We start from the raw sequence: 27,211 nt of genomic DNA, 5'->3' as shown, positions 1-27,211 counted from the left end.
AGCCTCTAGCTGGCAAGTTGCTGATGGGCAGGCACAGGAGGCAACTGGGTGAGCAGGCTGGGAGCACAGGCACTGCTGCCTGCTTCCCTTTCAGCTGCCCATCATGAACCTGACTGCCTCCCTCCTGAGACACCCCCAGGGCATTCAGCGTAGCAGCCCGTGTTCATTTTCACCTTCATGCATTGATATAACTATTAACTGCAAGAGATCCGTTGTGCAAAGAATTTGGCAGTGATTTTTTTCCTCTTCACTAAGTCGAGGAGTTCTTTATAACAGTTTATTAAACCATTAAAAGCATTTCCTGTGAACACACAGAGTTTGGCTCTGAAAGAGCAGGAAGCAATCACTTCAACACTGACTGATGCCTGGTTACCAAATGCCGTGAAGGCAAATGAAAAATGATGTTGATGAGAGGGGGGAATACACAAGGCTTTCTAATTGCTTTCAGTAAATAAACAAACCAAAGCCCCACCCCCCAAAAAAAGTACACATGCCAGCCCACCACCAGCACAAACACAAATCTCCAGTCCTCCACTGATATATGGGGCTAGCCAATCTATCCCAGCTGAATGTCCCATTTTTCTGGGGGTTTTGGCAGGTCAATCAATACTGTTTTCAGGGTATCCACTTGAGGATGGAGCTACATGTCAAAACAACATTTTTCTAAATAGATTTGTATCAACATCATAGATCAGTTTTTCTTTTTGCAAGTCCACGTTCCTTTTTTATTTTTATTTTTCGGCAAGACGATTTAGATAGGATACCTGCTTAGCGTATCTTAGGAAGACAGCCTTATAGGAACTGTCCTGGTTCTGTCTTGGTACATCCTGGATGAAAGACAAAGCATACACATAAATAATTCAGTTACAAAACAACTGGAGGCAGAATTCTGCAGATCCAAAGAGCACTTTAGAGAGGGTACGCAATGTATAGTACAGGCTGCAGTTTTAACACCCCAAAAGTAATGTGGACTAGGAGTGAGGAACAGCTTCTGTGATGAAGGAAGAAGCATAGTTTGTTATCACTTCGCACAACCAGGAGGGAGCAGCTCAGGGCCTGAGGAAGACAACAGAACACACCAGAGTGGAGCCCAGCAAGTCAATACATGAGTATAGAGATATCAAGCCTGATCCTTATCAAAGGCCCTCAGTTGAAACCACTGGTTTAGGGTGTGTGAAGATTCATGTGAACCAATAAAATACAGCAGGACTTGACTTTTCCTTTCTCTTGTACTTTCTCAACTCCCAGGCAGACTTGACTGTACCTGAGCAACTGCAATTCAATGGTTAACTAATTTTTTTAAGCCCTCTGGTGAGGAGATCCACCAGGCACTAAGGGGAGTCATCCTTAACATTATAAAGTTTCACAAAAAAATCTAAGCCTAGGCCCCAATGCCTTCAGCATCTTTGTGAGAGATAATTCACACCAGTGAAGCCCAAATACCTGAACAAGAGCAGAAAGTATGGGTACCATAATTTGTCAAAGTCAAAACATTGGCTAACAACAACAGCTGAGTGAACTGACAACCTGTCAGTGGAAAGAGATAATAAGCCACCATTTACACTACCCTTCTAATGGGGCTTAATTGTGGACTGGAAAACAAATCACAAGGAAAGGACTCTGTTTTCTGTTCTCCTGAAGCAGCCTTACACCTTTGGCTAGAAAGACCTGCAGTGAGTTTGCACTGCTATAAGTAACAGTCTCTCAGTGGCAGGGTTTTGCAAGGAACCTGTGAGATAGCAGCGTGGACTGGACCAGCTCTGGAAATCTGCACAGTTCACAGCGAGGAAGTCCAGCAACAGATGGTAGCTGGGCTAGACAAACTGAAATGTGGGTTTAGCTAGAGGCACGACCAGTTTTGAAGCCTATCTTCCCTTATGTCAGTGAAGTTATCCTAATGAAAATCAGAAGAAACCTACTTTGGACCTCACCCCTATGGACTCCTGTGCTTTACAGGGTGCGAGCATTCAAATGAAGCCATTGCCATGGGGAAGGCATGTATGACACCGCTCTCAGGTGTGACCTCTTTTTAAAAGAGGTCAAAATCAAGACTTTTTCATCAAAGTTTTCCCAACTCTCCTTCTTAGATACGTACCCATTTTACAGACGTTGCAAGAATTTAGCATCTTTGAAATGCTCTCCCCCTGCTATATTTGGTTGTTTGAAGTGTTGAAGTGTTAAAGGTGGAGACTTGAAAAGGGCAGTTGAACAGGCTGATAGAGGGACTGTATAAGATCTGTTTCCTTCAAAAATCAGGCTCTGAAAGAGACATATGTGAAGAGGAAGGGCTTCATTGTCACTCCCGTCTCTCCAGAGAGGCACCCCAGGCTTGTCACCTGCTCTCCCAGCAAGGTTGAAGGGTGCCAAAATTGAACTCTGGGACAGGTACTGGGTGGTGAAAGGAGAGAAGAGCAGAATGGTGTCTGATATGTAGGGAAGGAAGAAGAGAAGTCAGTAGAGGTGGCTACCGAATGGTCTCTGGTAATCATTCACCACCACCAGTATCTACATCAGTTTTCACAGACTCTTACCGTTGGCAGCACTGTGCTGGGCAGGGAACTTGAGTTCCTAGAAAAGAGTTACAAGAGTCAAATTGGGAGAGAATAGGTCTTTTCAGAGCACAGATTTGCAGATGTGGTAGAAGGCAGGCACCAACAGGAGCACTCACCCACCCCACAGCCCCACAAGATGCTCAGCACCCACACCACCCAGCCTGTCCCAGTTCAGTCAAGCCTGTTGCAGCAGTCCTGGGTTTCTCTATGCAAGCAGACATGAACAGGTCTGAGTCTCTGGCTGCTCTGGGGCCACTGCCTTCCCCAAGATGGCCCTGCTGGCACCAGCAGCAGAAAAAGGGTAACTTGTTTCATTCTGAGCATGCCAGGACTAACCTCACCACACAGAAGACAGGGCTGCCCTGCCTTGAGCCACATAAAATTTTCACCTGCTTTCTCTTTGCCTAGTTTAATAGTCAGGAATAAAAGTTGCATCTGGGCTGTTAAAAGGCAACATCTTTTAAACGTCTGCAGACTGGCTGAAATTAAGCTAGGGTCACCATTCCTTCTGAGACTCACTTAGGAGCAACATTCCATACTTGAGTTTTGCTTTTGGTAGAGCCATTAGGCAAGTCAGTTGCTACTTTTATAGCATCTGCACTATTATATAGGTGAGTGCTGCAGAGACCCACAGAAAGTGGATTCCTACTCTTGGCCTAGCTCAGGAAGGTCTGTGGGGGTCGGAGGCTCTCCTGGAAAGTGCTGCCTACCAAGGCTGAGTCATCCTGTGCATGACTCATCATGCTAAAGGCAGTCCAACCCAGAGCACAGACATCTCATGTTTGTTTTCCACGACTAAGGAGTTGCCTTAGTTGGTTCTGGGCTATTTTTGCCAGGGGCCAAAGCCTAGAAAGCAATCTCATTATTAAGATATGGGCCTATGAGGTAAGAGCTGCAATCACCTCCACTATAAAGCTTGCTGAAGGAAAGCCACTGCACATCTGATACTTGAAGGTCATTTGATAAGGCTGAATGCTGGGGTTTGCTCTCTATGTAAAGCACACCCAGATATTTATGTGAAAAATGTGAAAACAGCTGCCTTTGCTTGAACTAAGATACCATTTTTCCACTAAACTTATCTTCAAGGCCCCTCCCATACTCACAGGGAGCCCTATTGGCCTGTCCATGAGATGGCTGGGGAAAGGAATCAAGGCCTTTCACTGCTCTTTCTAGGTCTCTAGAGCAGAATGTGACCTGATGCATCTGGCATCCAGACTGCATAACATAATAAACTACATAACAGCTTTTAAGAAAAACAAGCTCTCAGTCCTCCTGTCAGTAAAGAGAGATTTCCCCACGATCGGGGAGGGCATATGTCGCAGTTATTGCTTGCTTTTGTGGCTCTTTGTACCAAAGCTGAGACCCTTGGTAGATGCAGATGAGTTATTACACTGTTCTGCCGTGACCACCCCTATGCATTTGACTAGACATCTGATCCCCTCTCAACATGGTGCTTAACACAGGGCTGTGTCTTCCCAATACGCTTCTAGAGTATGTTAAAAGCAAATTGCCACATTAGTTATCTTGACATTAAATTGTTAAATCCTGTCACACTGTAAGTCTGGGGCCTATAAGGAGTACTTATCTTCTTACTCATTGTAGTCTTGATTCTTCACAAAAATTCGTAAGAGAAATTCAAATTCTTTGTCCTCTGTTGTAGCAGGAATGACAGCATAAGTTCCTGGGCTTAAGATAAAGTAGCCAGTCACGTCTCGAGTCAGGGAAAAGTCTTGTTTCAGAACTTTGGAGTTCTCCTGAAACAAAAATATACCCGGCTATCTCCACTCCATGTCAGGAACGAAAGTAAATCAGCAAGTGCACCCACAGCAGACTTATATTCCCACAGCTTTCTAAATATACACTGCATCTAACATGCCTTAACCTCCCCAGTGGCATAAAAAGCCCATCCAGGTGACAGACTTTGTTCAAGGACACATCAAAAATGCACAAGGGTGGAAGAACTGAAAGAAACAGAAGGCAAAATGAATGTAAGTGGATTTGAAGAGAACTTCAATTAACATTAAGCAGACTGGAGTCCATGAAGGAATCAAGGATGAATACTCTTACTAAAACTTCCCTGCGATCTAGCATGACTCAGAAAGCTCACGAAACTTCTCACCCAGATGACAATGCTTCAGCAAGTGTCACAAGAAAACAAAATATTCTGATCTTTCTTCTGTTATTCCAGTATTTTTGCTGAGGTGAAACAAATATAATGCAACAACTATTACTATGATGACATGTAAAGATAGCATAATAAAAAACTCTTACTAAACATATTCCCCAAAATACATCAGTGTGTATAAATTCCATTTAGAATGGTTATACAGCATGGCAGAGTTATTTATGAGCCATGCCTTTGAGAGAAAATAACATAAAACTGCTATTTTGGGAGGAAAAAAAAAAAAAAAAAGATGACTACTGTTACAGACAGCTGGGAGGTATGTAGACTGCCAAGTATTATGGGTCAGATCTTGAGCAGATAGAAATGGGCAGTGCTGCGAAGAAATAAATGGTGTAATCGTTTCTTTACTTTTGGGTCTCATTCCACATTCCTTCTGGTAAAAAGCACAAGCAGATTAATATCTCAATGGAGTCGAAACTGTTGTGAGATAAGAATCAGCTTCTATGCATTGCTCGGCTCTATCACACAACATTAAACTTCCCTTACAGCCATGTATTAAAGTTCCACGTCTATATTTAATCAAAGGCTTCCTAGAGCTATCAGATATGTCCATTCTGGTTTGCATCCTTGCCTACATTGCATTCCCCTCTCATCCTGCCAAGCGATAATACTCTTTTTACTTCACAGCAACAATTTGATGCATCTCAAAAGGTACTGAACAATGAATGATGCTGCTAATGAATAATGGCAGCGAAAGCGGTTCAGGGAGGAAGAGTGAAGCCACATGAATCTTAGCAATTGCACTCTCCTCATGCAAAGGAAACCGCTTGTAAACTTTTACGCAATGAAGTCACCTCTGACTGCCCTCAGGAACTGAGGCTAGATGCTGGGAAATAAACCAAGGCAACAGCACACTACATCTACCCTGATTTTAGCTCCTGGACTTGGCTTTTGCTGCTACCAGGGCAGGATGCTGGGCTGGCTGTGAGGAGCTGGTAGACCAGCTCTCGTGTTAAAATACTTAGGCTGTGTTCATGGGAGAATATTTCCTGTGTAATATGCTTTATGGATTTTTACCAACATCATTACATTTCTAAAAGCTATGGTGTGACAGAGCAACATAACTGTCCCCTTACTCTCATGGCCCAGGTGCTCCACAGTAATCCTGGTGCCTTTAGTAATGGTCTGTTCTGGCCTTGCCCTTCAGCTCCTGCATAGGAGATCACCTAGGATCAGAGGCCCAAACTGAGCCTGAGATGAGCTGTGGGCTGACAGCCCACAGAGGCCGTGTCATCCAGACTTGACATACTAATCAAATTTCATCCATTCTTGGGAACATACCAAGAGAGAGAAAAACTAAATGAACACATCTGAGCACCAACTGGAGGGGAAGAAAGAAATTTTAAATATAAACGAAGAATAGAGCAAATCTATCTCCTAGTCTACTTCCTGATAAAACAACTGCTTTTCAAGGGACCCAAGACCTATGCTATCACCTTCCAGTGAGAGTCATTTCTGTTAAAATTGGTAACTAATCAAAGTGGACACACATCATGCAAGAGCATGCAGGGACCTCCATGCCTGGTGACTGTTGAGGGACAGCTGATAAGGGTGCTGGAAGGAGCGAGTTCTCCATTTACCAGGAGTAGCAGCTCTTTCTGAGTGGCACAGCTAGTCCCATGGAGTCCTGCAGGCCTGATACCTGCAGCGAGCAGAGGATCTTGTTGCATAGGGATAGTGAGTTCCACTTGCTGGAGGGATGCTCTTTTTATTACGTCTTTTATTTCTCAGATACTGTTTTTTATGAGCTACAAAGCCATGCTTTTCCTTTATGAGGAGCTGGTAGACTTATAGCATCAATTATTCAAAGCCTAGGACTAGGGCAAATCTCTCCAGTGGTCAGGAGAATGTGAATGTAGGGTCATAGCAATCTCTAAGAACAACCCCCTCCAACCTCCTCAACCAACAACAAAAACATTTTGGAAAAGGCTAGCATTTGTTTGCACTAGCAATTGCACTTTCAGTAAGCCTGATAATGTTCTGACAACTGCCCTTGAAATGGCACCTCCCTGGACAGTCACCAAGAAAAGAAAAGACAATGGGGAAATTGTAGTGGAGGTCCCAGGTGGATTACCACTACACTGGTCTTGAGCAAAGCCTTCCATGTATTTTGCAAGTGGGCTTTGCATGGCATTTCTGTGACAGAAAAGGAGGGACAAGTAAGACAGACCCATTCAGGGGAACAAGAGTCCATTCGCTTCCCTACTAGACCTGGAGTACTGCTCAAGTGCTGTCATTAGTGTTGGCTCTCATGCCTTGTCCCAGGCCAGCAAGGCATGTCATGAGTACTGCTGGGCACAGAGGATATTACCCTGCCATGTCTTGTAACCTGAGGAACCCCTAAGTTTTCCAGGGCTATTTTGGGATGTTACGGAACTAAAAGTTCATCCTTTGCTCTAAGTCAGCCTAAATCTACTTTTCCTGTGATGTTCTATGATAGAAGGCATCCAGAAATTTACTCCAAATACTGCCTTTTTACAGCCCAAGAGACAATTCAGTCTTTCACTTCCATGTACAGGTATACTAAGGCATATAGAAACCAGCAGTGCCTACGTGACACCTGATTGTGCTTACCATGGTGATCAAAAAGCCAATCTTCAAGTTTTTTGCATCCTGCATATCCTCAGAATGTTTCTGCATGAGTGAAATGACTACATTATAGGTTTTTGGGTCATAATCTGGCACTTTGAAAAAATACTGAGGGTTCCTTGAAACTGCACCTGCTGAGAAAGTGTTAATATATTAATAGTAGCCACACAGATGTCCCAGTAGTAACCTATTGTGTCAGATCTTGCTTATATGGACCTTGAGGAATAGGTAGTTACTGCTCCAAGATCCTTTCAATACAACAGAGCACTGTAGTCTCTACGTTACCAGTAGGAGTTGAGGCATCTGGAGTTAAACTGATTGTGCATTTTAGAAATCTCTGTCAAAGTCATAAAAGTCATGCAGATTTCTCAACCCCGTTATGTCTGCTTCACCTACATGGCACACTTCCCCAGAGGCAGAAAAGCAGAGATTCTTAATCAGCTGCCTGATCCAGTGGCTGAGCTGAAAACGACTGTGGCTTGGAGATCATAAACACATAAAAGAAAAAGACAGAATGGTCCAAAGCTATCCTCCCCTTCCTTTTAGTGTTTGTGATGGACAAGACAGAGTGTTGAGCACCAGAGGGAAAAGGCTTCTTGGCTGAGGTTTTGGTTAACAGGAAGCATCCCCGAGAAGAAAGCAGTAAAATGCCCAAACTGGGGAAAAAGAATGAGATGGCAGCATCTGCTTAAACCAGTCTAGACTTCAAGCTGTGTAGCTGTGTTGGGTGGCCTTGAAAGCTGCAATTCAGCCTGATTGTACTTGGACAGGAACTTTACTAGAGGGCTGGTGGAAAACAAATCTCTATGGAAAACGGCTCTGCTGACACACTCCCAGTTCAATCCCTGCACCTCCTCGCTCAGTCCCAGTGCCTGTGGTATGCAGCAGCACAGGCATTGCTTTGTTATCACCCCTTGAGACACAGGGATCAAGGTTACGAGGAGGAGGCTGAAACTTGTAAGCTGAAACCTGTTTGCTGCTAAGTCAGCAATCAGCACTGCAGAAGAAAGAAGCTCCTTCACTGACCACATGCTACCATCTTAGACTAAAAACACAGAGCCCAAATAGTGATGCAGCTGTAAAAAAAAAGTTAGATAAGCTAAAATAAGATAAAAAATAAGAAAAAAAATACTAATAATAATTTGAGCTTGCAATGCCAGGAGAGTCCTTGCACAGGCAGTAAAACCAACGGTCTTACGTGCTCAAAAGCCTTTCTACCTTCGAAAAAAGAGCTTTGTAGCACAATTCTTTCATTTCATATCCATTTAATTTTAGAGTATTTCTTGCTCTGTAAAATCGCCTACATATTTGCCAGACCAAGGGGGAAGAGTACCCAGAGTGCACTCGCTTGCAGATGAAACTTGGTCAATAATGTAATAGTAAGGTGAATGCTCTCATCTTCTGAAGATAATGATCCCTTATGAGGCACCTTGACATCCTTCTCTTTCCTTGGCAAAGATTATTTACTGTACTTCCCTTTTGGATAATATAAATTACAGATAAGTCTGAACAATGCTGGCTGTAGAGAGGAGAGGTAAGAAGCTACAGCAGAAGGCAGATGCAAGCTTCAGCTTCACACCTTGGTGAATCACCCATAGCTACAAAAGGCTCTCAGACGTCCCCTGTATCCTCATGTAATAGTTACTGTTTAATGGGGAAAAAACCCACTGTGTTATTACCCTAATTCTGGAAGTTAGGGAAACATTTTAGGGAGGTTGGACTAGATGATCTTCAAAGGTCCCTTCAACCCAAACCATTCTGTGATTCTGATGAGGTCCCCAGTAACACCTGCTGCAACTGGCTGAAAGAAGATAGGCAAGCACAATTTGATTTAGAGAGTTCAGGGTTTCTAAACCACAAGTCTCCTGTTTTAACTCAGCAGCCAATGCTGCTGCTTTTCTTCTGCTTTAGCTGATAGGTGCTGTAATGGGAAAGGGCAGGCATTAACAACTGGCAATCAATATTTCTGTAATTTGGTGCTCAGAGTGAGTGCTTCACTGTAAGCGACAATGGAGAAGAGGAGAGGACTGCGTGACTGCAGTGAGCGTTCATTACCTGGGGAATAGTTGTTCCTGCCTCTGGTGAGGACTGGACTCCACAGGTTGATGTGGCTGTCCACGGACCATGTTGTGCACTGCTGATCTCCAAAGTCCAGAAATGTTGGGGTGCTGTTACATATATACAGCCAGGAAAACTGCTCCTGGAAGTTTTTACAGGACATCCTGCAGAGAAGGAGAAAATCTCGCCTTTCATTTTGAGACACCAGTTCACCTCCCATGTCTTTAAAAGGGGATTAAAGAGAGCACTACAGGGTGTAGCTGAGCTGGCTGATACCTTGCAGAAGAAGTCAGCTCTCAATGCATTTGGGGTGCCCTGAGTGCACCTAAAGCCCCAGGGAAATTACAGGCCACGTTCAGTAGTGCTGAGGTGGAGCCCTGCTACCTCCAGCACATCTCTGCCACTGCACCTTGCTTTGTCCCTCTGCGGTGTCCTGCCCTGCACTCATGCTTTGCTCAGGCCTGCAGTGTCTATCTCAGACCAGCCTGCTGTTTCTGTGCTTTCCACAGAGCCTCATGGGGCAAGTGTGCACTTTCTGAATAATAATAGCTTTTGACAAGATGGCTCACACATGCCTAAAACAGCTCCGAGAGTAATTGAAGGCAGGAAAAAAACATAAGCACCTGCAGAGCAGTCAAGTGCACAAGCTCTAACACTTGCTTAGCCACCTGTCCCCTCTAAGCACCAGCCAGTCCAAGGTTCAAGCTAGGCACTTTATGGGGAAGGGCAGTGTGACAAAATGAGTAGGTCTGAGGGAGCTGGATTTTAACTTCTCTCGCTTTTCATTTTTTTCGCCAGCTTGTTACTTAATCTTGACCAGTTCCATTTCTCCCAGTCTTCTTTCCTCTGAAACCATGGGGTCAGGACAACCTCCTGTTTGCACACAGCTAACACAAGGATGCCTTGAGCCATCACTAAGGGCAGAGAACTGCCTAAATGACTCCTTTTTCATAATGAATTTGAACAGAAAACCTGGTAGACAGAAGGATCAATAGGGAAATACCAGAATTCTCCATCATCCTTATTTCTCAGGAGAGATTCTCTGCATTTAGGCTCAACATGGTCCCACTGAGGAGAACTGCAAACAGGAACAAATCAACAAGCAAATGTGAGGCACAATTTTCCATCTTTCTGGCCAGCCCATTCCTCTAACCAGCGCATTAAGCCATGAGGTACCAGGAGGGGTGAGAAAACTGCACGTTGGGAACAGGACTGTGCTCAATATCTTCATAGCCAAGGCCAGCAAATGGAGCTCTGCACCTTTGCTGTGCCTGAGTTGCCCACCCTGGGATGGGGAATCCTGCCTCTGCCCTTCAAGCCCCAGTCACCTGTCCCCATGCTGGAGAGGTTAGTGAGGTACCAAGGCATAACACTCTGAAGTACTGATACTACACTGATGTGTAGAGGGCACATTAGCCAGTCAAATATTTTGTTTCCAAGCAGCATGTTTATAATTAAGTGATAATTGTACTTTCTGCAGAGTTTAAGATAAATAAACAGAGCATGAATCAATAATTTATTGATTTATGCAGTTTACCTGTGAATGTGCTCTACTGACATTTCAATTACAGTTAGAATTACAGTTCACCGTTCCAAAAAATGGGAGGATGCTGTCTGAGCAGATAGCTATTATTCCAGCCTTAAACATGTCTGCACCACCCGCCAACCCATCCAGACACAACATGTTAGCCTGACTTTTCTCAGCAGAGAAGTTGTGAGTGTTCCTGGCAACTTAAATGACAAATGAACATCCCTCTACTCAGGAAAACACTGATGCAATTCCATCAGGAAAACTAACATCTATTTATTTACAAAACACTCTTGCAGTCTTCCTCTGTATCTTTCCTTTCCTCAGGAAAGAAAAGTTAACTTATACACACAGCAGCAAGGTGGCCCCTTCATCTCCAAAGCTGCATGCAGGATCCAAAAGATCAGTTCAAGCCATCCAGTAGCACTTGGCCTTTGCAATATCCAAGGACACATTCTGTCTCTGTGTTCAGCACTACATAAAAATAGTGCCCTACTCTCAGTGACCCTGCTAACCATCCTCTTCCCAGATTCAGACTCATGGGAGGGGAAAAAGGAGCAGGAAGGTGGATGCACGATTGCTACAGGAGAATTCAATAGAGTCAGCATCTAGGGGCATGGCCAGAGCTTACTCCAGGTAATAACAACTCTTTCATCCATGTCTTATCTGAAATTATCCACTGGGAAAAACAAAAAGGGATCCCTAAGCTAGGCCTAGTGAGGAGCACATATGAAATCAATGCTGCATTAGTTTTCCCTGGATTTGATTTCTGTGGACAGTTGCTTTGGGATGGAAATCATGTTTATACTGAATTGATTTAGAAATGTCTATTTCATTTTAATGGGTACAAGGCAGAGGTCCTTTATAATAAGCCTATAAAAGAGTGTTTCTCCTTATGAGATTAAAGCTTTAAGATCATACTTATCGCTCCAGGGCCCCTGCCACTCCCCATGGCCCCACGGATTCCAGATCCTGATGATATGTTTCCAGCCATTCTTGTAGCGTATCTTTAAAGAGGAAAGAAAAATAAACTTAGTCACAACTTCTCACAGTTGTGATATTCAGTGAAGAGGTAGGTAATAAAATGGATCTTCTTCCATACCTTGGAGACCTGGTTTAACTTCTGATCTCATCTGACTGCAGCTAAAATTCACTGCCTTTTACTACATTGTAAAGGAATGATGTGTGGGAGAAAACTGCACCCATTTTGCTTTCCTGAGAACCGTGAATAGCGGATACAGAGGGAAGCAGCAGCATTCCTGCTATGTCACATGACTTCAACATCCTTGGAAAAATCCAGTGCCTAATTCTGCACATCTGAGGCTGTGAGTCAGCAAAGGCAGAGACTTTGAGGAACGAGGTCACCAGACTGCCTGGAGTGAATGTCAACAGTCAGCACGGAGAGATGATAATAAATAGAATCTGTGGCTCCACATCTACAGTACTGTGGTTTCCAACAGCTGGAGCTTCTGGTGCTTTTCTCCTCTTGCTGTCACTGGCTTAAGCCAGAAGCAACTCACTTTTGCCAGTGAAGCTGAAACGGTGGAAGTGGAAAGGGGAAGCAAACCTTTTGTTTCTGGCTCTCCTTATGCACACAGGCAGTGTTGGAAACAGATGCCATGGCAGTCTCTTCCCAGGCAAAGGCCCATGCCCTGGTCAGCTTCAAATCATTTCCTCACAGGACAACCCCTGATGCCTTGGCACTCCTGTAAGGTGGGGCAAAGAATGTTTCTCCTCTCTGAAGCAGCCTGCTTCATCTCCAATAGGACTTGGGATCCTTCCACTCTTGTCTTGGGGAGAGTCAGCTGTGGCCTTCTCTGGAGCCTGGCAATATACATCCTTCCATTTTGGAGCCTCTTGGCTATAAGTAAGTGTCCTCTGAGAAGAAGGACACTGATTATGATGATGGCACCAAGCATGCCATGGCATGAGGGGCTATGAACCAAAGCCAAGCTCATACAGGAAATCATTAAAAAGAGGGGAGAAGGAAGAAAATAGCTTAGGGAAAACAACGTTCCCTTTCCAAAGTACTTTAGGTTCTGAAATTAAAATGTGTTGTAGCTATCTGGCTTGGTAGCATAGGCATTGTTTAGTTTCCTTCTTGGCCTTGCTTCACTGTTAACTCTTCCTTTGTGCACTACAGCTTAGTGGGGTAGGCCATGTTCTGACTTCTGGTTGTAAAAAATCCTTCATTTCTTTTGATCTGTGTGATGAATCGGTCCTATTTTCAGATCAGCAATATTAATATCTAGCCAGAAGTTCCGCATGAGTACAACAGCTATAAAAGATGGAGAAATGTTGTTCTTGAACCAGCAAGTTATTTACTTTTCACACAGTGATTTTTGGCAGCTTGTGATTGAGCTGAAAAAATGTAGATTTGTATCATATGACGAATCCCACAATTTCAGCCAATGCTTCTATTCCCATTTGAAACAGAAAAATGAGTTTGTAAGAGTCAGCATGGAATGAAAATCCCCAGAAATGCAGCATTTACTGTTGAAGTGTCCCAAAACAAAAGTGAATTTAAGTTGCATTTTTCCATTAGAAAAAAATAGAGGATTCAGATATCCTCCCTCTTCCCATTGTGCCAGAATCCTACCGTCTGCTGGAATTTGAACTATGTGCTTTCTACAATCCTTCCTAAGTGTGAAGCTAATTAAAATTATTCTGAATGGACCAGCAGTGTGACTGCCCTGTAGTGCATCACCAGTACAAGACCACCAGGTAGGAACAAGTCCTTGATCTTACCTTCACAGATCCTGTGACAGTGTAGGCATGACCCTGTACAATCCCATCCCTCAGCTCTATGTTCCTCCTCAGCTGCAGAAGGAAGAAAGCACAGCTTTTAGCTCTCTGCCACACTGTGAAGGTATGGACATCAGCTCCTAGAACTGTCATTTGTCATGGCAGAAAGAGAGACGTGGTTTTGACTACAGCAGTATCTCAGATACACTGGCTTCAGAGGAATGTAGCCATAAGCAGGCCAGTAAATTTAACAAAAATACAGGTGTTCACATATTTGTGAGTTCTTCAGTGGTCCAGAGTTGCTGCAGAATGACCTGGATAGGGTCACTGGCAGGATTTCCCTGCCACCCACAGCTCAGCATCAGCCACCTAGCTGAGGGGCTAGTCCTTGGCTTGTTTACAAAAAACAAGCTTCGTGTCCGGATGAACCAGGCACTACACATTTTGCAGTCTTCCCTTACAATGCTGTAAGCGAAGCCTTGGCAACCTTTTGGCAAGATACTTGCTGAGCGTCACAAAGCCTTTTGCAACTTTCCTGGACTAATACTGTTAGCCTGCAAATCGCAACGTGATAATAGCATCATCTCACAGATAAGAGGTGCATTTTGGCCTTGATAGGATCAATCACAAAGCCATGAGGTCAAAATGAGCCCTGCTGCAAGAGGATACCACTCTATTGCAGTGGAAGTAGCCAGGAGAGAAGCCACTGACAGACCAATCCATCTACATCTACCCAAAAGCCTTTACATTCCTGCCCTAGTTTTGGCTAATACAGAGCCAATTTTTCTTAGTAGCTAGAATAGTGATGTGTTTTGGATTCAGAATGGGAATTGGTACTAGTGAGTGGTTGTGTGGCATTTGGCTGTCGGCAGGGTTCAAGACTTAACGACTCTTTACTGCATAACCTTACATACTTTCTGCTGCCAAGATCTCTTCAGGCATCCATAAACTGTAACTATTGCATGGAGTGATTACGGACTGCCTTTTTCACTCAAAAGAGCAACATTTATGCAAAGGTAAACCAAGAAAGGCATGCTGCTGGCCCTATGACTCACCTGACCTGAGGTACTACACCCCATCAGACACTGAGATTTCTCAGCTGCTTTCAGTATCTCCTCCAGATCAGGAGGGGGATTCTTCAACGAAAACTGCACTTGGACTCCACCTGTGAGGTCTACTAAAGAATCGGAAAGGTAGCCTCCATGCAAGTTCTGGTAGGAACCCCGCAATCTGGGAAAAAAAAAAAAAGAAAAAGTTAATCAGTCCTTACACCGTGTTTTAACAAACAATGTACAGTGATGGTTTCCAAAATAGACGTGCACATCGAGGCAGTGAGCATGGGGGGAGCCTGGGGTGTGTAGACATTGGGGCGAGGTAATAAAAGGAAACGTGATTGAAATACACGGCCAGACACAACACATGCCCTGCGGAATGAATGAGGCAAAGAAGGACTTTTTCCTATGTATTCACGCACATCTGAGGCAGCTGTCTAGAGTCATTTACAGACTGTGGAAAATAATAAAGTGCATCTCATGCCAATGCAGACATTTTAGGGAGATGAGCTGCATCTCGTCTTGAAGTATAGAGTTTCCTTCTTCTGAACAGGATGGGAGCCAAGGGTGAATAGTTCAAATGGATGTTTCAGATCAAATGGAGCTGAACTGTTAGTTTCTACATCGTATATTGTCATGACTCATCCCAGTATCCCTTTTGCAGATGAGAAATAGGAAGGGAGAGAGGTGAAGGTATTTGCTGATGCTCCCAAGACAAGACAGGAACAAGTTTTCAGCGCTGCTCCCAATTCACTCTGCTAGAGTGCAATAGTAGGATAATAACTTAATATTGCCAACACAGTCCTTTTGGTTTTCATCGTGTGTTTTTATGGAGACAGCAATTAAGCTGGAACATGCTGTACTTAGAGCAGGTAGAGCACGCTGTTAAACCCCACCATACACATTGTATTTAATGAATGTAATCAAATGAAGTCTGCGGCTAATTGTATTATGAAGGGTTGTCCTTGTCCTACACTGATGAAAAGAATTTGTCATGGGCACTGGGGAAAAACTTCTCAAATGGGAATGTCATAAACAGCATCGCTGGCAACTTTAATTTAATAGAGGTTTGGTTTGCTTTGTAATTAAAATCTTATGCAGCAAATTGATACTGAATCCTGAGTCAACTTTTCTGAGATATCTCAGGGCAAAATGCACCCTGTTCTTGAGTCGTGCAGATGCTGCTTTAACATTTGCTTATTCCTTACCAAATCTGCCAAAATAACTAGCTCTCTTCAGCATCTCTTTACTGCATTGCAAGTGTTACACCAACTTGATGTAGGGCATGTGTACTGTGTTCCAGACCTTCGTACTACCCCTATTTCTCTTCAGGATATTTAATAATGGGCAATGTCACCAGTGCTAAGGGACTATACTCTGATCCCTTCACTCTAAGGATTTTTTAAAATTATTATCTCTTTATTAATTATTATCAAGCCTGCAGTACTCTGGGGACCTCAGGCAAGAGTCAGAGTTCTCTGTGTGAAGTGAGAGCTGACCAGACACTCACAGGAGTGCATGTGTTGTGTCTGGGCATGTTCTTCAGTCATGCTTCCTCTCATTGTCTACTCCAAATATCTGTATGATCTCTGATTAGTGACTGTAAACAGTGGTAATCCCTGCTTAGAGTCTGCAGTTTTAAACAAATGAAAATCTGGAAAGGAAAACAGAGGCAAAGAAGTTTGCTTAAGTAAGGAAGAAAAGCCCAACCCCTTTGGTGTCACCAGCCATGGCCTTGTCCATTTTACTTCTCAGGCCTTAACATCCCAGAGTTGGACTGGGTACATTTAGGTCTCTAGCCTGAGACCAGCACCTCCAGGTTATGCTGGCCCTGTGTTTGCATGCAGTCACTGTTCCTTGCATAAGCAACACACACAGCTGTTAGTCTGAACTCCTCCCTGTGTGCTTTGCGTGAAGCAGAGGGTGAAACCACCCATAGAAAACATTCAGCACTGGGTGGGAGAATAGACCAGGTATATTTACTTGGCATATGCTTTTTCCAGCAAGGATGGCCAGAATTCGTTTGATGTTCGAGGGTGTACAGACAGGTATCTTCCGTTGAGGAATGGCAGCTGGTCATCTATCACTACATCCACCCAGTCTCCATATTGCCAGAACTGGAAATAAATTATTAAAAAAAAAAAAAAGAAAAAAGAAGAGAAAGAAGAGAATGAGCCTCTTTTAAGAGCTAATGTTCATGCCAAGCAACAGCCTCCTTAAATAGCACAGGAATTAATCTAAAGCACGGATACGTGCAAGTTCTCTCATGAACTGCTTCAGGCTAATGGTCCACATTGTTAAACAAGCTACCAAGTGGCTGGATTTCCCAGTGACAGGGGAAGTTATTTGGGAATATAAATAGTCCTGCGTTCATTGGGAGGAAAGATTCAACATGGGAAATATGCTAATATTCTTGGGCAATAGCAAGCGTTCAAGATGATAAAGAACAATTACGCAGATGGTTCAGTGAGCCTCACTCCTCAGCTGCACTTCGATTTTCCCCTGCAGCATAGCTCTTGGCCAGAGAGCCTCTGTCAAGATCCAGTCTCTAGATTTTCTTTCCTCTGTGTTTCAATTAAGACTCTGACATGCTATCATGGACAGGGACAGTGTAGTGACTAAAGACTGTTTTGAGGTGTTATCCGTCTCCTTGATAGACGAGTAGGAGGCAGGCAGTCTCTCCAGCATGTGGACAGAGCAGGTGTTTTTCCAGTTGATCCAGCTGATGAAATCTTTCAAGGGAGAAGATAGGGACAGAGATCTGTGGGGATGAACTAAAGGAGCCATTTCCAGAGTCATTAGCAGATTAATGTAGCTTAGCATGATTCGCAATCATAAGAGGCCAAGCTCTTATTTGCAGTAATGCTAAGGACTCCAGTGGAAGTATGCCAGCAATAGATTTAGTCTAGCATGATTTTATTTCAACAGCTTTGGTCAATGAAAAACCTCCAAATCAGCTGTTCTGTTAGAAAAGCACAAGACCAGATCTGCCCAGCAGCAAAGCAGCTTACAGTCAACTAAGCCGAAAGCAAATTTGATCCTCCTTACGTTCGGCCTCACCCCAGCCTCTTAATTCCTACATTAGTGGTGGCAGGAGGTGGCAGGGTTGGACTCTCCAAACTTGAGCTCTAGGAGTGGTTTGAGGCTTCTGCTTGATTTTGGCAGGGTGGGGTTTGAGGACAAGCTTGTCACTGGCTGTCCTCTGCCCAAAAGAGAGACAGGCAAAAGAACAGTCAAGACGGACCTGTCCTTTTGGTCACCCAACATGCCCTCCTGTCAGCAGTCAACACCAGGCAGTAGCTCTGTATGGAGAAAAGGTGTGACATCCAGCCACACCTCCCCGTGGTTCTTCATGTGCAAACACAACAGGTAAACAAGGAGAAAAATACAGAACTGGCTGCAGGGACTAATGCAGTCCAAACCCACTGGGTGATGTTTTTCCAAAAGCCACGTTCCTTGGTCGTCTTCTGTAGGGAGCTCAAGCTTGGAGGCCTTCTGAATGCAGCACTGTATTTTTCTTCAGCTGGATAAAGAGAGGTGCTTTGTCCCGACTGTCACAGACTTTCAGATCGTGGTCTCATCTGAGTTCACAAGGACAGGAAAAACCACAATGGGAATGAGAAACCTCATGGAAAGTCCTAGGATGCTCTGGGAGTGCAAGAAGGGTACAGGAGAAGCCATTCTCCCCCATATGCCTTCAGAGAGGGCCAATGCCTTCACTTTTTGGCTTAAGAGTCTGGCTTCATGAAATTACTTTATACCCTCAGGATTTAAAGTACTGCAGCTGGGAACGTGACAGTTAATACAACAATTAGGCAGCCTGCAAAGAGGGAAGTTCTTCGTTTCCACATTTGTGGTGAGCATTTTAAATCAGGACTTTATTTTCCTGGGCTTAGAAAAGGAGGAAAAAGAAATGGATAGTTCTAAGATGACAACAACATGCCTAGGGTGCTGCTGGTTGGAGGGGAAATACTATGTGGTTATTTTGCCTTCTTTTTTCCCCTCACTTGACAAGTATCTTTGAGAAATCCAGTTCTGGAATTGAACAAAGTGAAAACCCCATGGCTTTCAACCACTCTCTTTTGCATGGTTTTAGAAGGCATCTTTTGGATGTGTCCTGAAACTGAGGTCTTGACAATTTACAGCCTTTAAAGATTCCATCAGTTTCTTCCCGAGAGCAGGGACATTAATGCTCAGGGCATATACCCTCTGTTTTGAGTTGAGGCACTGTGACATGCCCCCGGTAGTCACTGCAGAATATTTCTCTTTTTTTCCCCTGCTGCTGCTCACTGCAACAACGCGTGGCACACCCTGCCTCACATGCATCAGAGTTTCTGTGGCAGAGAAAGTGATTCCTATACAAACACAGGACTAACTTAATTCCTGGTGAAATAATGTCATTGTAATTATTCCCCAGATAAAAATGCCACTCATCTTAACTACAGGTGATGAAGTGCTTAACATCCTTTACTCTTGCAGCCGAACAGTCAGTGTTATGTAGGAAGACTGGAGCAGCTCTTTTGTATTCCTGAGAGGCAATGTGCTCCAGATCCAAAGAGGTGAAAAAAAGTTATAACTAAAATTTTTATATTAGCATATGATATGCCTTGTTTGCGATTCTTTACTGGGCTGAGGCTTGGTGGCTTAGCCTGTGGATGGCAGTAAAATATCTTTGATGGAATAATTGAAAGGCATTGCCAAGATGCATTTCCATTCAGAGTAGCTTTCTCAGGGGTTTATTGCTCAAGGAAAGCCAGAAAGTTGCATTGATTTGCAGATGAGATGACAAGGAAAACATTTTCAAATACTGTAAGGTATTTATAATGCTTAAGACCTAAGGATTGCTCCTAACTAATCTTTTCAAATCTCTCATGAAAGACAATCTAGATTGCATCCTTTTAATGTGTTTTAAGCGGACTGGTGTCCCTTCAGCTGGTTTTCTCATACAGTGCACCTCTGCATGCTGGAAATGGGCCAAGACAGAAACATCTGGTATTCCAAGGAGCAAAGGAACAGAGCAAAATTTAGACTGCCCACAAGACAATCCTCCTAGTGCTGCTCCACAAGAGCTCCAGGGGGTCAAAGAAGTTTCACTGCCAGAGCTCTTTGCTTGGTACTGAACTGTGTATAACAAAAGAGGTTTGTGAAAAAAAAGGGGGATGATGGATAGCCAAGTATATACTGATTCTCTCTACATCCAATTTAGATTCTGGAGCTTAATGGTACTGCAAGTGCTTCCAATCCCACAAGATATTTGGTCAACTCAGATACAAGCAAGCAGGGCCTGTCTGTTACTATCCTAGTCACCCTTCTGGGAGATTCAGAGAATTTCAAGAGTTGGTAGAAAGTAAGATTTACTAAAAAGCTTTGCTCCTCTCTCTGAAACAAATCTCTTCTCAAAATATCAAAAGCCTGTTCCTCTGATCTGTCTCCAAGGATTTGTAATTTCAAGCCATTTCCATGAGCTGAAAGGGCAAGGTGAAATAGATGGGGAAACAGAAAACAAATCCAAATAGATAAAGAACACAGGTGTGCTGACAGCCATAACAAACTGTCCAAATCAAAGCAGACATCAGAATGCCATCTAAAACATTTACGTACACAAATCTAACTGTACACATCTGCTATCTGTACCTCTGCAGTCATAACTTTCAGAAAAGGTCTTCAAATTCCCTGAAGTGTGATTCCACTGGAACACATGGAATCATTAGAAAATCTGGGGGTTTCTGCAAAATTGTGACCTGGGATTCAGCACTGAAGAACCAAAGCATTCAAGGATGTCGAGATCTGCATCTGCAGTTTGGATCCCTATATAATCCAACCAGCCAAGCCTGAGCAGTACCAATAGAGCAGAGAATACATACCCGGAAATGAAAAATCCCAGCATAATCATCCTGGAATCCTTGGTCCTTTGGTATAACATTTTTCAAATACTGCTTCTGCAGTGTCAGAGAGCCCAGGGCAGCCAGCATCCAGCAGTCACCTCAAGGGAGGGAAGAATCCGGTGCATTCAGTCAGTTACTCATTGTTTTGGACCATAACTAACTCTTCAGGAGAGTGGATTTCAAATTCTAAGAACTAGTCTGTTAAAAGAAACTAATGCTCTTTTGTCTCCCTTTCCTCCTCAAAAACGCTGAACCACTACCCAATATTCACCAGCAATGTGCTTTGGGAACCCTGATGCCACCCAGCCACCCTTTTCTGCTTTCATGCTGCTCCTATCTTTTGTGGTCATGCTGAGACTTGCAGTCTAGAACATCGTTTAGGAAAGCTTCAGACCTCTCAGTGGAGTGAGAAACGGGAAGACATTTCTTTCTACATGGGAGCAGAGCTGCTCCCAGAGACAAACATTGTTATGGGCCAGGAGGAAAAGATGGAACCAATACAGGGTGTGACACATGTCTGGGTAAGTATCAGAGAAGATGGACAGAAATATCCACAGGAAAGAAAACACTGAAAGTCAGATAAAGACATTAGAATGAAAAGAACATTCAGTCCTACATGTTAGAGCTGTGCCTACTTACCCCAGAACTGTGACCCTGGTACTTGAAGCATCTGCCTGATCTCAGTTGAACCTCCCTTTCTATGCTCGTCCTTATATAAATAGAGGGCAGGTACCACATATAAGAAACAGGGAATAGAGCTGCTGCATTCAAGAATCCTGTTAAATATCTGCAATAAAGTGTGTGTGGACTGGATCTGCCTGCACTAGTTGTTTACTACAGCCACCATGGTCCACATCTTTCCACCAAGCACTCAGAAGGTAGCAAAGCAATCACAGGTTATTGCTTTGTGCTAATCTTTTCCATGACAGGAATATGACCTTACCTATTTCTCCCTGCATGATATCAAATCTGCTAACTCCATCCACGATCAAATAAGGATTTCTCTGAAGTTCCTGAAGGAAAGAAAAAGCAAAGAGAAGTATGAGCTCCCAGCCTTGCCAGCAGCGTGTTCCTGCCCCTCAAAGACCCTTGCTTGCCTGCCTTTTCCACTACTTCTCTTAAGCCCTGATGTTTTGTTGCCTGCCATACCAACAAAACCAGAGAAGATACTCGGGCATCTCTTCTTTAGTCTGCTCAGCTGTTCCTAGGGATGGGGACTTGTGGCTGGGCACTCACTGAGTTTTCATTTGGGTTTCTCTAGTGCTACCAACACCTTTCACAGAGGGCTCTGAGCCTGGATGTGAAATCATGCAGTTTCCTGGGGAACAGTAGGGCAGAGACACAGAGGTTTCCAAGCAAAGTGGAGCAGGGCCTGTACTTGTGTCTGGGAATGTTTTACTCTCTGAGCCTTTTGTGTTTCCATGCAGGATTAATACAGATCAGCTTGGGCTGCTTTTCATCACCCTGGTGAGGAAGGTATAGAGACACTGTGCTTAACCTCTGGCTGAAAAATCCCATAGGCCTGGCTGACTTTTCTTAATTCAGGGAGAATTTTCCTTCATTCCTTGAGAGTCTTGCTTGCGCATTGAAGGGGGAAACACTTCAGAGCTTGGCCTTGCACACAGAAATACGAATCATTCTCCCACCTGCATCTGCTATTGGTCTGGGATATCTGAACACTCAGGTAGGAACGGCCTGAGCATTCCCTGTGAGTAAGCCTTGGCACACCCCAACTGGGTAAGGCTCTGTTTTGAAAGAGCATTCAGCCTTAAATAGGAAAGCCACCACACACCTAAGAAAATGAAGAGATAAAAGGGAGAAAAAACATCTGAGTAAGAAAAATAATACAACAGCTCTCCCTTACGCAGGCCCTGGCATTTCTTCTCCCCAATTGATTTGACATGCTGCACAAAAATGAGACCAGTGCACAACGTGACTCGTGACTTGCACAGTTGCATAAGCTCAGCATTAGCAAATGCTGTCAGTTTTCTGAAATGGCTTCACAGTGATCAAACCCGTCTAAGAAGTTTCCTTGTCAGGAGAAGATGCAACACAATGTCACTGCTCCAGGCTGGTGGACAGATCGTGCTCCCACAGCACTGCTGACACCGGGGGAAACAGCCTGGGCAGGCACCTTCCTTGACAGATGCTTTCACGCAGCCATCCACACCTGTCCCAGGACTTCAGGGATCTGCAATAAGAGATTTACCCATAGCATGGGAGCAGGCCTAAGAAGTGGCAGTCACCAGCAGCAGTGATTGGTCATCATACAGGGAAGTAGCAGCACTCAGCCCCTCTCCCTTCCCCTTTACATCTGTCCTAGCTCTATCTTCTCCCTGCCTCTGTTTCCCTGACAGCAGTTTGCCTCCCTCACCCAAGTGAGTTCAAAACTTCCCGCAAGCTGGAAAGAGTTACTTGCACAACAAGGGTCTGAGCTTGGCCTGTGCCTTTGTGCGTGTCTGACTTGCCAATAGTCATCCCAGAAAACTAACAGCATACAGGAATGGGCATTTTTGTTCCCCCATAGTTTCTGAGGCTGTTGGAGTCCTAGTTGCCCCAGGTGGGGTCGCTGGGCTCTGATGGATGTGCTGCAGTGCACAGCTGCCATGGGGGTAACCACCATAAAGAAACACAAGTCTGAAAATAATGGGAAGGCAGCTGCATCTCTTATGAGATTCCCAAAGAAAGGGCTGATGATCTGCTCTGTGCTGGGACAATAAAGCTCTTAAGTGCACTGTGGATCTTCCAGGCCTGTTATGGAGACTGGCTGAAAAGCCCATTAGATGCCTCAGCAGATACCCTATTGGCTACCAATGTGTTCAATTCCCCAGTAAGCAAACAGCGATGAGTTCAGTCATTAAGCAGGTTTCTTGCTGCGAGAAACCAGTAATTTTGTCTAAAACCAGAAAAGACACGATCTGAAGTCAGCCCCAGCCAACATGCCTTCACTGTGCATACAGATGATTTTGTGGCTATCAGAGAGAGCAAAATCCGAAGTCAAACACTGTTGCTGTAATTCCCACCCACAACACCCTAAGCTCTGCTTTCCAGTGGGGTGTACTCCCCACAGACTTAGTGGGTGATAACTGGAAAGAGCATGTGACCACCCATGGAAAGGGGGCTGCTCAGCAGCTGTCCCTCTGCAGAAACCGTGAAGCAAATGCAAAGTGAATTCCCACTGAGCAGACACCAGTGCCTCTGGCTGAAATGGCAACAGTCCTCCTTGTTGTATGCACTGCAGCCAGAAATGGCGGGGTAGGTTTTAACAAGAGGTTTGTGCTTCTGAGTGTAGTCACCTCTCTGCAGGCTTGAGGAAAAAGAGGCAGCATGGGCTTTCTTCAAAAGGATGCACTGTACAGAGCATGGGCTCTTTGTGGAGTGTTGGGTGTAAGCCAAGGAAGAGCAGGGGATGAGCAGAAGCTAAAGAAGAGGCAGGAGGCGGCAGTGGCAGGGAACTGCAAGACCAGATACTCAGAAGAGCTCTGGAAGAGCGTGACCCCTGAAGTCAGCAGTGGAATTGTTGTTCCCTTGAAGGAGGCTATGTGGAGCCTGAACTGAGAACAGAGGGTTTCTGAAAGGGCTTAGAGAGGACATAATTCTGATGGGTGCAGTGCTTTGGAAATCTGGGCCTTCTCAACCAGAAGGAAAGGGAGAAAAGGAAGTCTCGAATTAGCTCTTCTTCCTTCAAAGGCAAGAATACTACAGTCATAAAAACCCAGGAACTATTGTCTATTATTGCAAAACACAACTAAGTACATAGTTACTGCTACACTAAATGTGCAAGCCTCACTATTCACTAGTGCTCGAATTGCTTGACAAATAGAGAAACCACAGATTTAACTACAAGTCTGTCCAGAAGCAGCGCCTCATTTCACTGAGAAATTATGATGAGGCTTTGTGGCATTTTCCCTGGGACTTTTCCATTTTAGCCGGAGGGGGAAAGAAGATGGAGCTCAAAGAGGCACGTGGTCTCAGAGTATCTACGAGTTTAGCAGTGAAGGCAACCATATGGGCTGCAAGTCAAGTGCTCTGCCTGAACTCATTCCCCCAGGACAAAGCTATCATCACTCGCTTTCTCTGGCCCACTGAAGACTTCATTATGTATTAAAAATAAAAGAGAAGTTCAAGTTCAAGCCAGTTCATCCTCTAGAGAATGGTCTTACCACAGAAGTACTGTTTATCCAAAGGATAAGATGGAGAATTAATTTGAGAGGTGGAAGGACAGCAGCCTGTACATGCATTTGTCTCAAAATTTCTTTTCATAATTGCTTGAAATTTTAAAGCAAGAACAAGTCCCCAGAAGAAGCTGGAGGTTAGTAGTGTGGATGTAGGCCACATGCAACATACAAAGGACACAGTCAGACATTTTTGTGGAAAACTGGAAGCCTGAGGTGGGATTTCATAAGCCAGTCTGACTGCAGGCTGCTGCTCAGTGTGTTGGTCTGGCCAAGGCCACTTTCCCACAGATTTCCCCCCACTGGCCCAGCATGATCCTAAGTGCAGGCACAAGGCCACTGAAGGCTAAGAGGCAGCAGATGACTCTTTGCAGCGCTGCCTCCTGATCAGTTCACCTTAACACTACAGTAAAATCCCAGCTCCTGTGCTGTTCCTGCCACAGCATCACATCTTTCCCTTTGGCTGCACTTGTGTTGCTCCCCCCCTGCTCCAGCTCCACCTTCCTGATACCTCCTGCCATCATGAGCCACAGTGTTCCCTGTTCAGCACACACCGATTAAGAAAAATAAAAAGGCTGCTATTGATTGAAAGCCAAACTCTGTTCTCAGCTGGACAAATCTTAATTCAGCACCAGTGCTGTGCGTGTAATAGTGTTGCTCTGGATTGAGAAGAAAACGTGGCATTGCAGTTCCCTGGGCTGAGGGCACTGCCTAGCAGTGTGCCGAGGAGGGGTCATGCACACCACTGTCATACATCCTGTAACCACAGAAAACCTCCACAGAATAACTAACAGAGAAATAAGCCAGTTGGAGAAATGAAGGAAGGCAAAACAAAGGATAAGTTGCGCTGGGTCACACCAAAGGTCTGCCTGTTGCAATGACTCGTCTCTGACAGCTTTGAGAGGGAGAGGATAACCAAGTAAGCTGAAACTAATGCTCTCCCTCTGCATACTCCCTCCCACTCTCCATCACTTGGGGGCTAACGGACTTCCCAGGCTGAAGGCTTTATCCAGTTTTGTGTTTATTAGACCTCGAGGGAATTGGGAATCTGTTTCCTTGAATCTGCCTAATTTTTTTTTTTTTTTAAACTCATATTCTGTTTTTCTTTGACATTTTCTTAGACAGGAAAAATCAGGCTAATCTCAAGGGGTTTGCTTACACTGCCAGAGCTCAATTCTCTGCTTTATAGCAGAACAGCTCAATTGCTAGTTGCCTGTTTTCAATACAAATGCCTCAGTTGCTTAAAAAACCCTTCTCTGCTCCAGCTCTCTCTCACAATGGAGGAATGAGGTCCTCAGACTCCACACAGGTGGGAAGCCCACAAATGTGAGAGCAAAGTCCTGTCAGAGGACAGACTGGTGTCCAGCAACCAGCAGAAACAAACCAGCTCAGATTTTACCTGCAACACATTTGCTTTGCTAAAAACCAATGACAACTGCAAACAAAGGAGGTAAATGCAAAGGAGGCAAACAAGGAAGGTAGCCCTGTCTACCCTAAGCCTTTGAGAGGCATTTTCCTTAGTGGTCTTTAAATGCTATAAACTGAAGTTTTCAAAGTGGCATGGTGTTACCAACTATCCCCCTGTGGCCACCACAGACATATAAACCTGCTAGCTGACTCCCCAGCCTGAGAAACAGGGAGGCAGGTGAGTCAGCAGACCATCATAGGAGCACTGCGTTCCCCTCAACCCAGGATGCATGCATTCCCCCCACAAACAGCCCTTTGCAAAAATCAGTGAGCCAGGAGACACTATGCAAACACTCCTCAGCTAAAGCCTGTGCAGAAAGATAGACGTAATAAATGATGATGCACTGCAGCTTCCTCAGCCCAAAGGCATGAACTCTGAAGTCAAGGTCAGATGTAATCAGCTGAGTAGGCAATGGCTGAGACAATGGCAGCCTGGAAATGCTTATCCCATTCAATTACACTGATTGCACACGCACACTCGAAAATAAGGTGAATTGATTTTGATTTTCATCAAGGAGAAAGACTGAACAGAATCCAAGGGCCTTGTGGCCCCTGGAAAACAATGAAGCTGTGGTCTCCACCACATGAGCACCTTTGGCTCATGTCCTGCAGGTAGGGCAGGACAGCGCTATCCCTCATTGCCACACGTTTCCTGTAACTTGCTTTGTTAAAGTAGCTTATGTGAAAAGCCACTTTTTTTTTTTTTTTCCCAGTAGGTTTTTCTTAATTTGTCCCTTGTGCTCCTAGAGTTAAGCTTTTAGGTTAACTTCAAATTGCTGTCTGATTTCTTGCCTGAACAAAATCTGTCTTTTTCTCCGCTCCAGCTACAGACAGGACAAGGCTGATGCAGTAGGAACTCCAGCTCAGCTTATCTGTCTGGAAAGATTTTAATTTCAAAATTATTTTTGTTAAGGGTCCTTTTTTGTTTAGACCACTTCTGGGTTCAAAATTCCTTAAGGTTGATGTAAATTCCCG

The 27,211-nt window shown here is 44.4% G+C and overlaps 1 protein-coding gene across 2 annotated transcripts in view; it reads right to left on the bottom strand.

The window, feature by feature from the left end:
* Window positions 1-27,211, bottom strand: part of LOC104351820 (calpain-13) — a 43,771-nt gene that overhangs the window by 11,371 nt on the left and 5,189 nt on the right. The window contains exons 2-13 of one of the 2 annotated variants that reach the window (XM_086460879.1): window positions 21,538-21,607; window positions 20,574-20,692; window positions 16,693-16,826; window positions 14,713-14,887; window positions 13,661-13,732; window positions 11,834-11,919; window positions 10,388-10,462; window positions 9,382-9,548; window positions 7,312-7,460; window positions 4,146-4,306; window positions 2,532-2,568; window positions 765-827 (exon numbers count right to left, since the gene is read on the bottom strand). In XM_086460879.1, the coding sequence (XP_086317005.1) occupies window positions 765-827; window positions 2,532-2,568; window positions 4,146-4,306; window positions 7,312-7,460; window positions 9,382-9,548; window positions 10,388-10,462; window positions 11,834-11,919; window positions 13,661-13,732; window positions 14,713-14,887; window positions 16,693-16,826; window positions 20,574-20,692; window positions 21,538-21,607 (1,308 nt within the window). Of the gene's footprint in view, window positions 1-764; window positions 828-2,531; window positions 2,569-4,145; window positions 4,307-7,311; window positions 7,461-9,381; window positions 9,549-10,387; window positions 10,463-11,833; window positions 11,920-13,660; window positions 13,733-14,712; window positions 14,888-16,692; window positions 16,827-20,573; window positions 20,693-21,537; window positions 21,608-27,211 lie in introns of those variants that run through there. The other variant, XM_086460880.1, reaches the window with a different exon arrangement.

The sequence above is a fragment of the Leptosomus discolor genome, chromosome 2, assembly GCF_034619465.1.
Source record: "Leptosomus discolor isolate bLepDis1 chromosome 2, bLepDis1.hap2, whole genome shotgun sequence".
In the NCBI taxonomy this organism is placed as follows: Eukaryota; Metazoa; Chordata; class Aves; order Leptosomiformes; family Leptosomidae; genus Leptosomus; species Leptosomus discolor.
This window is presented reverse-complemented; position numbering and strand designations above follow the sequence as displayed.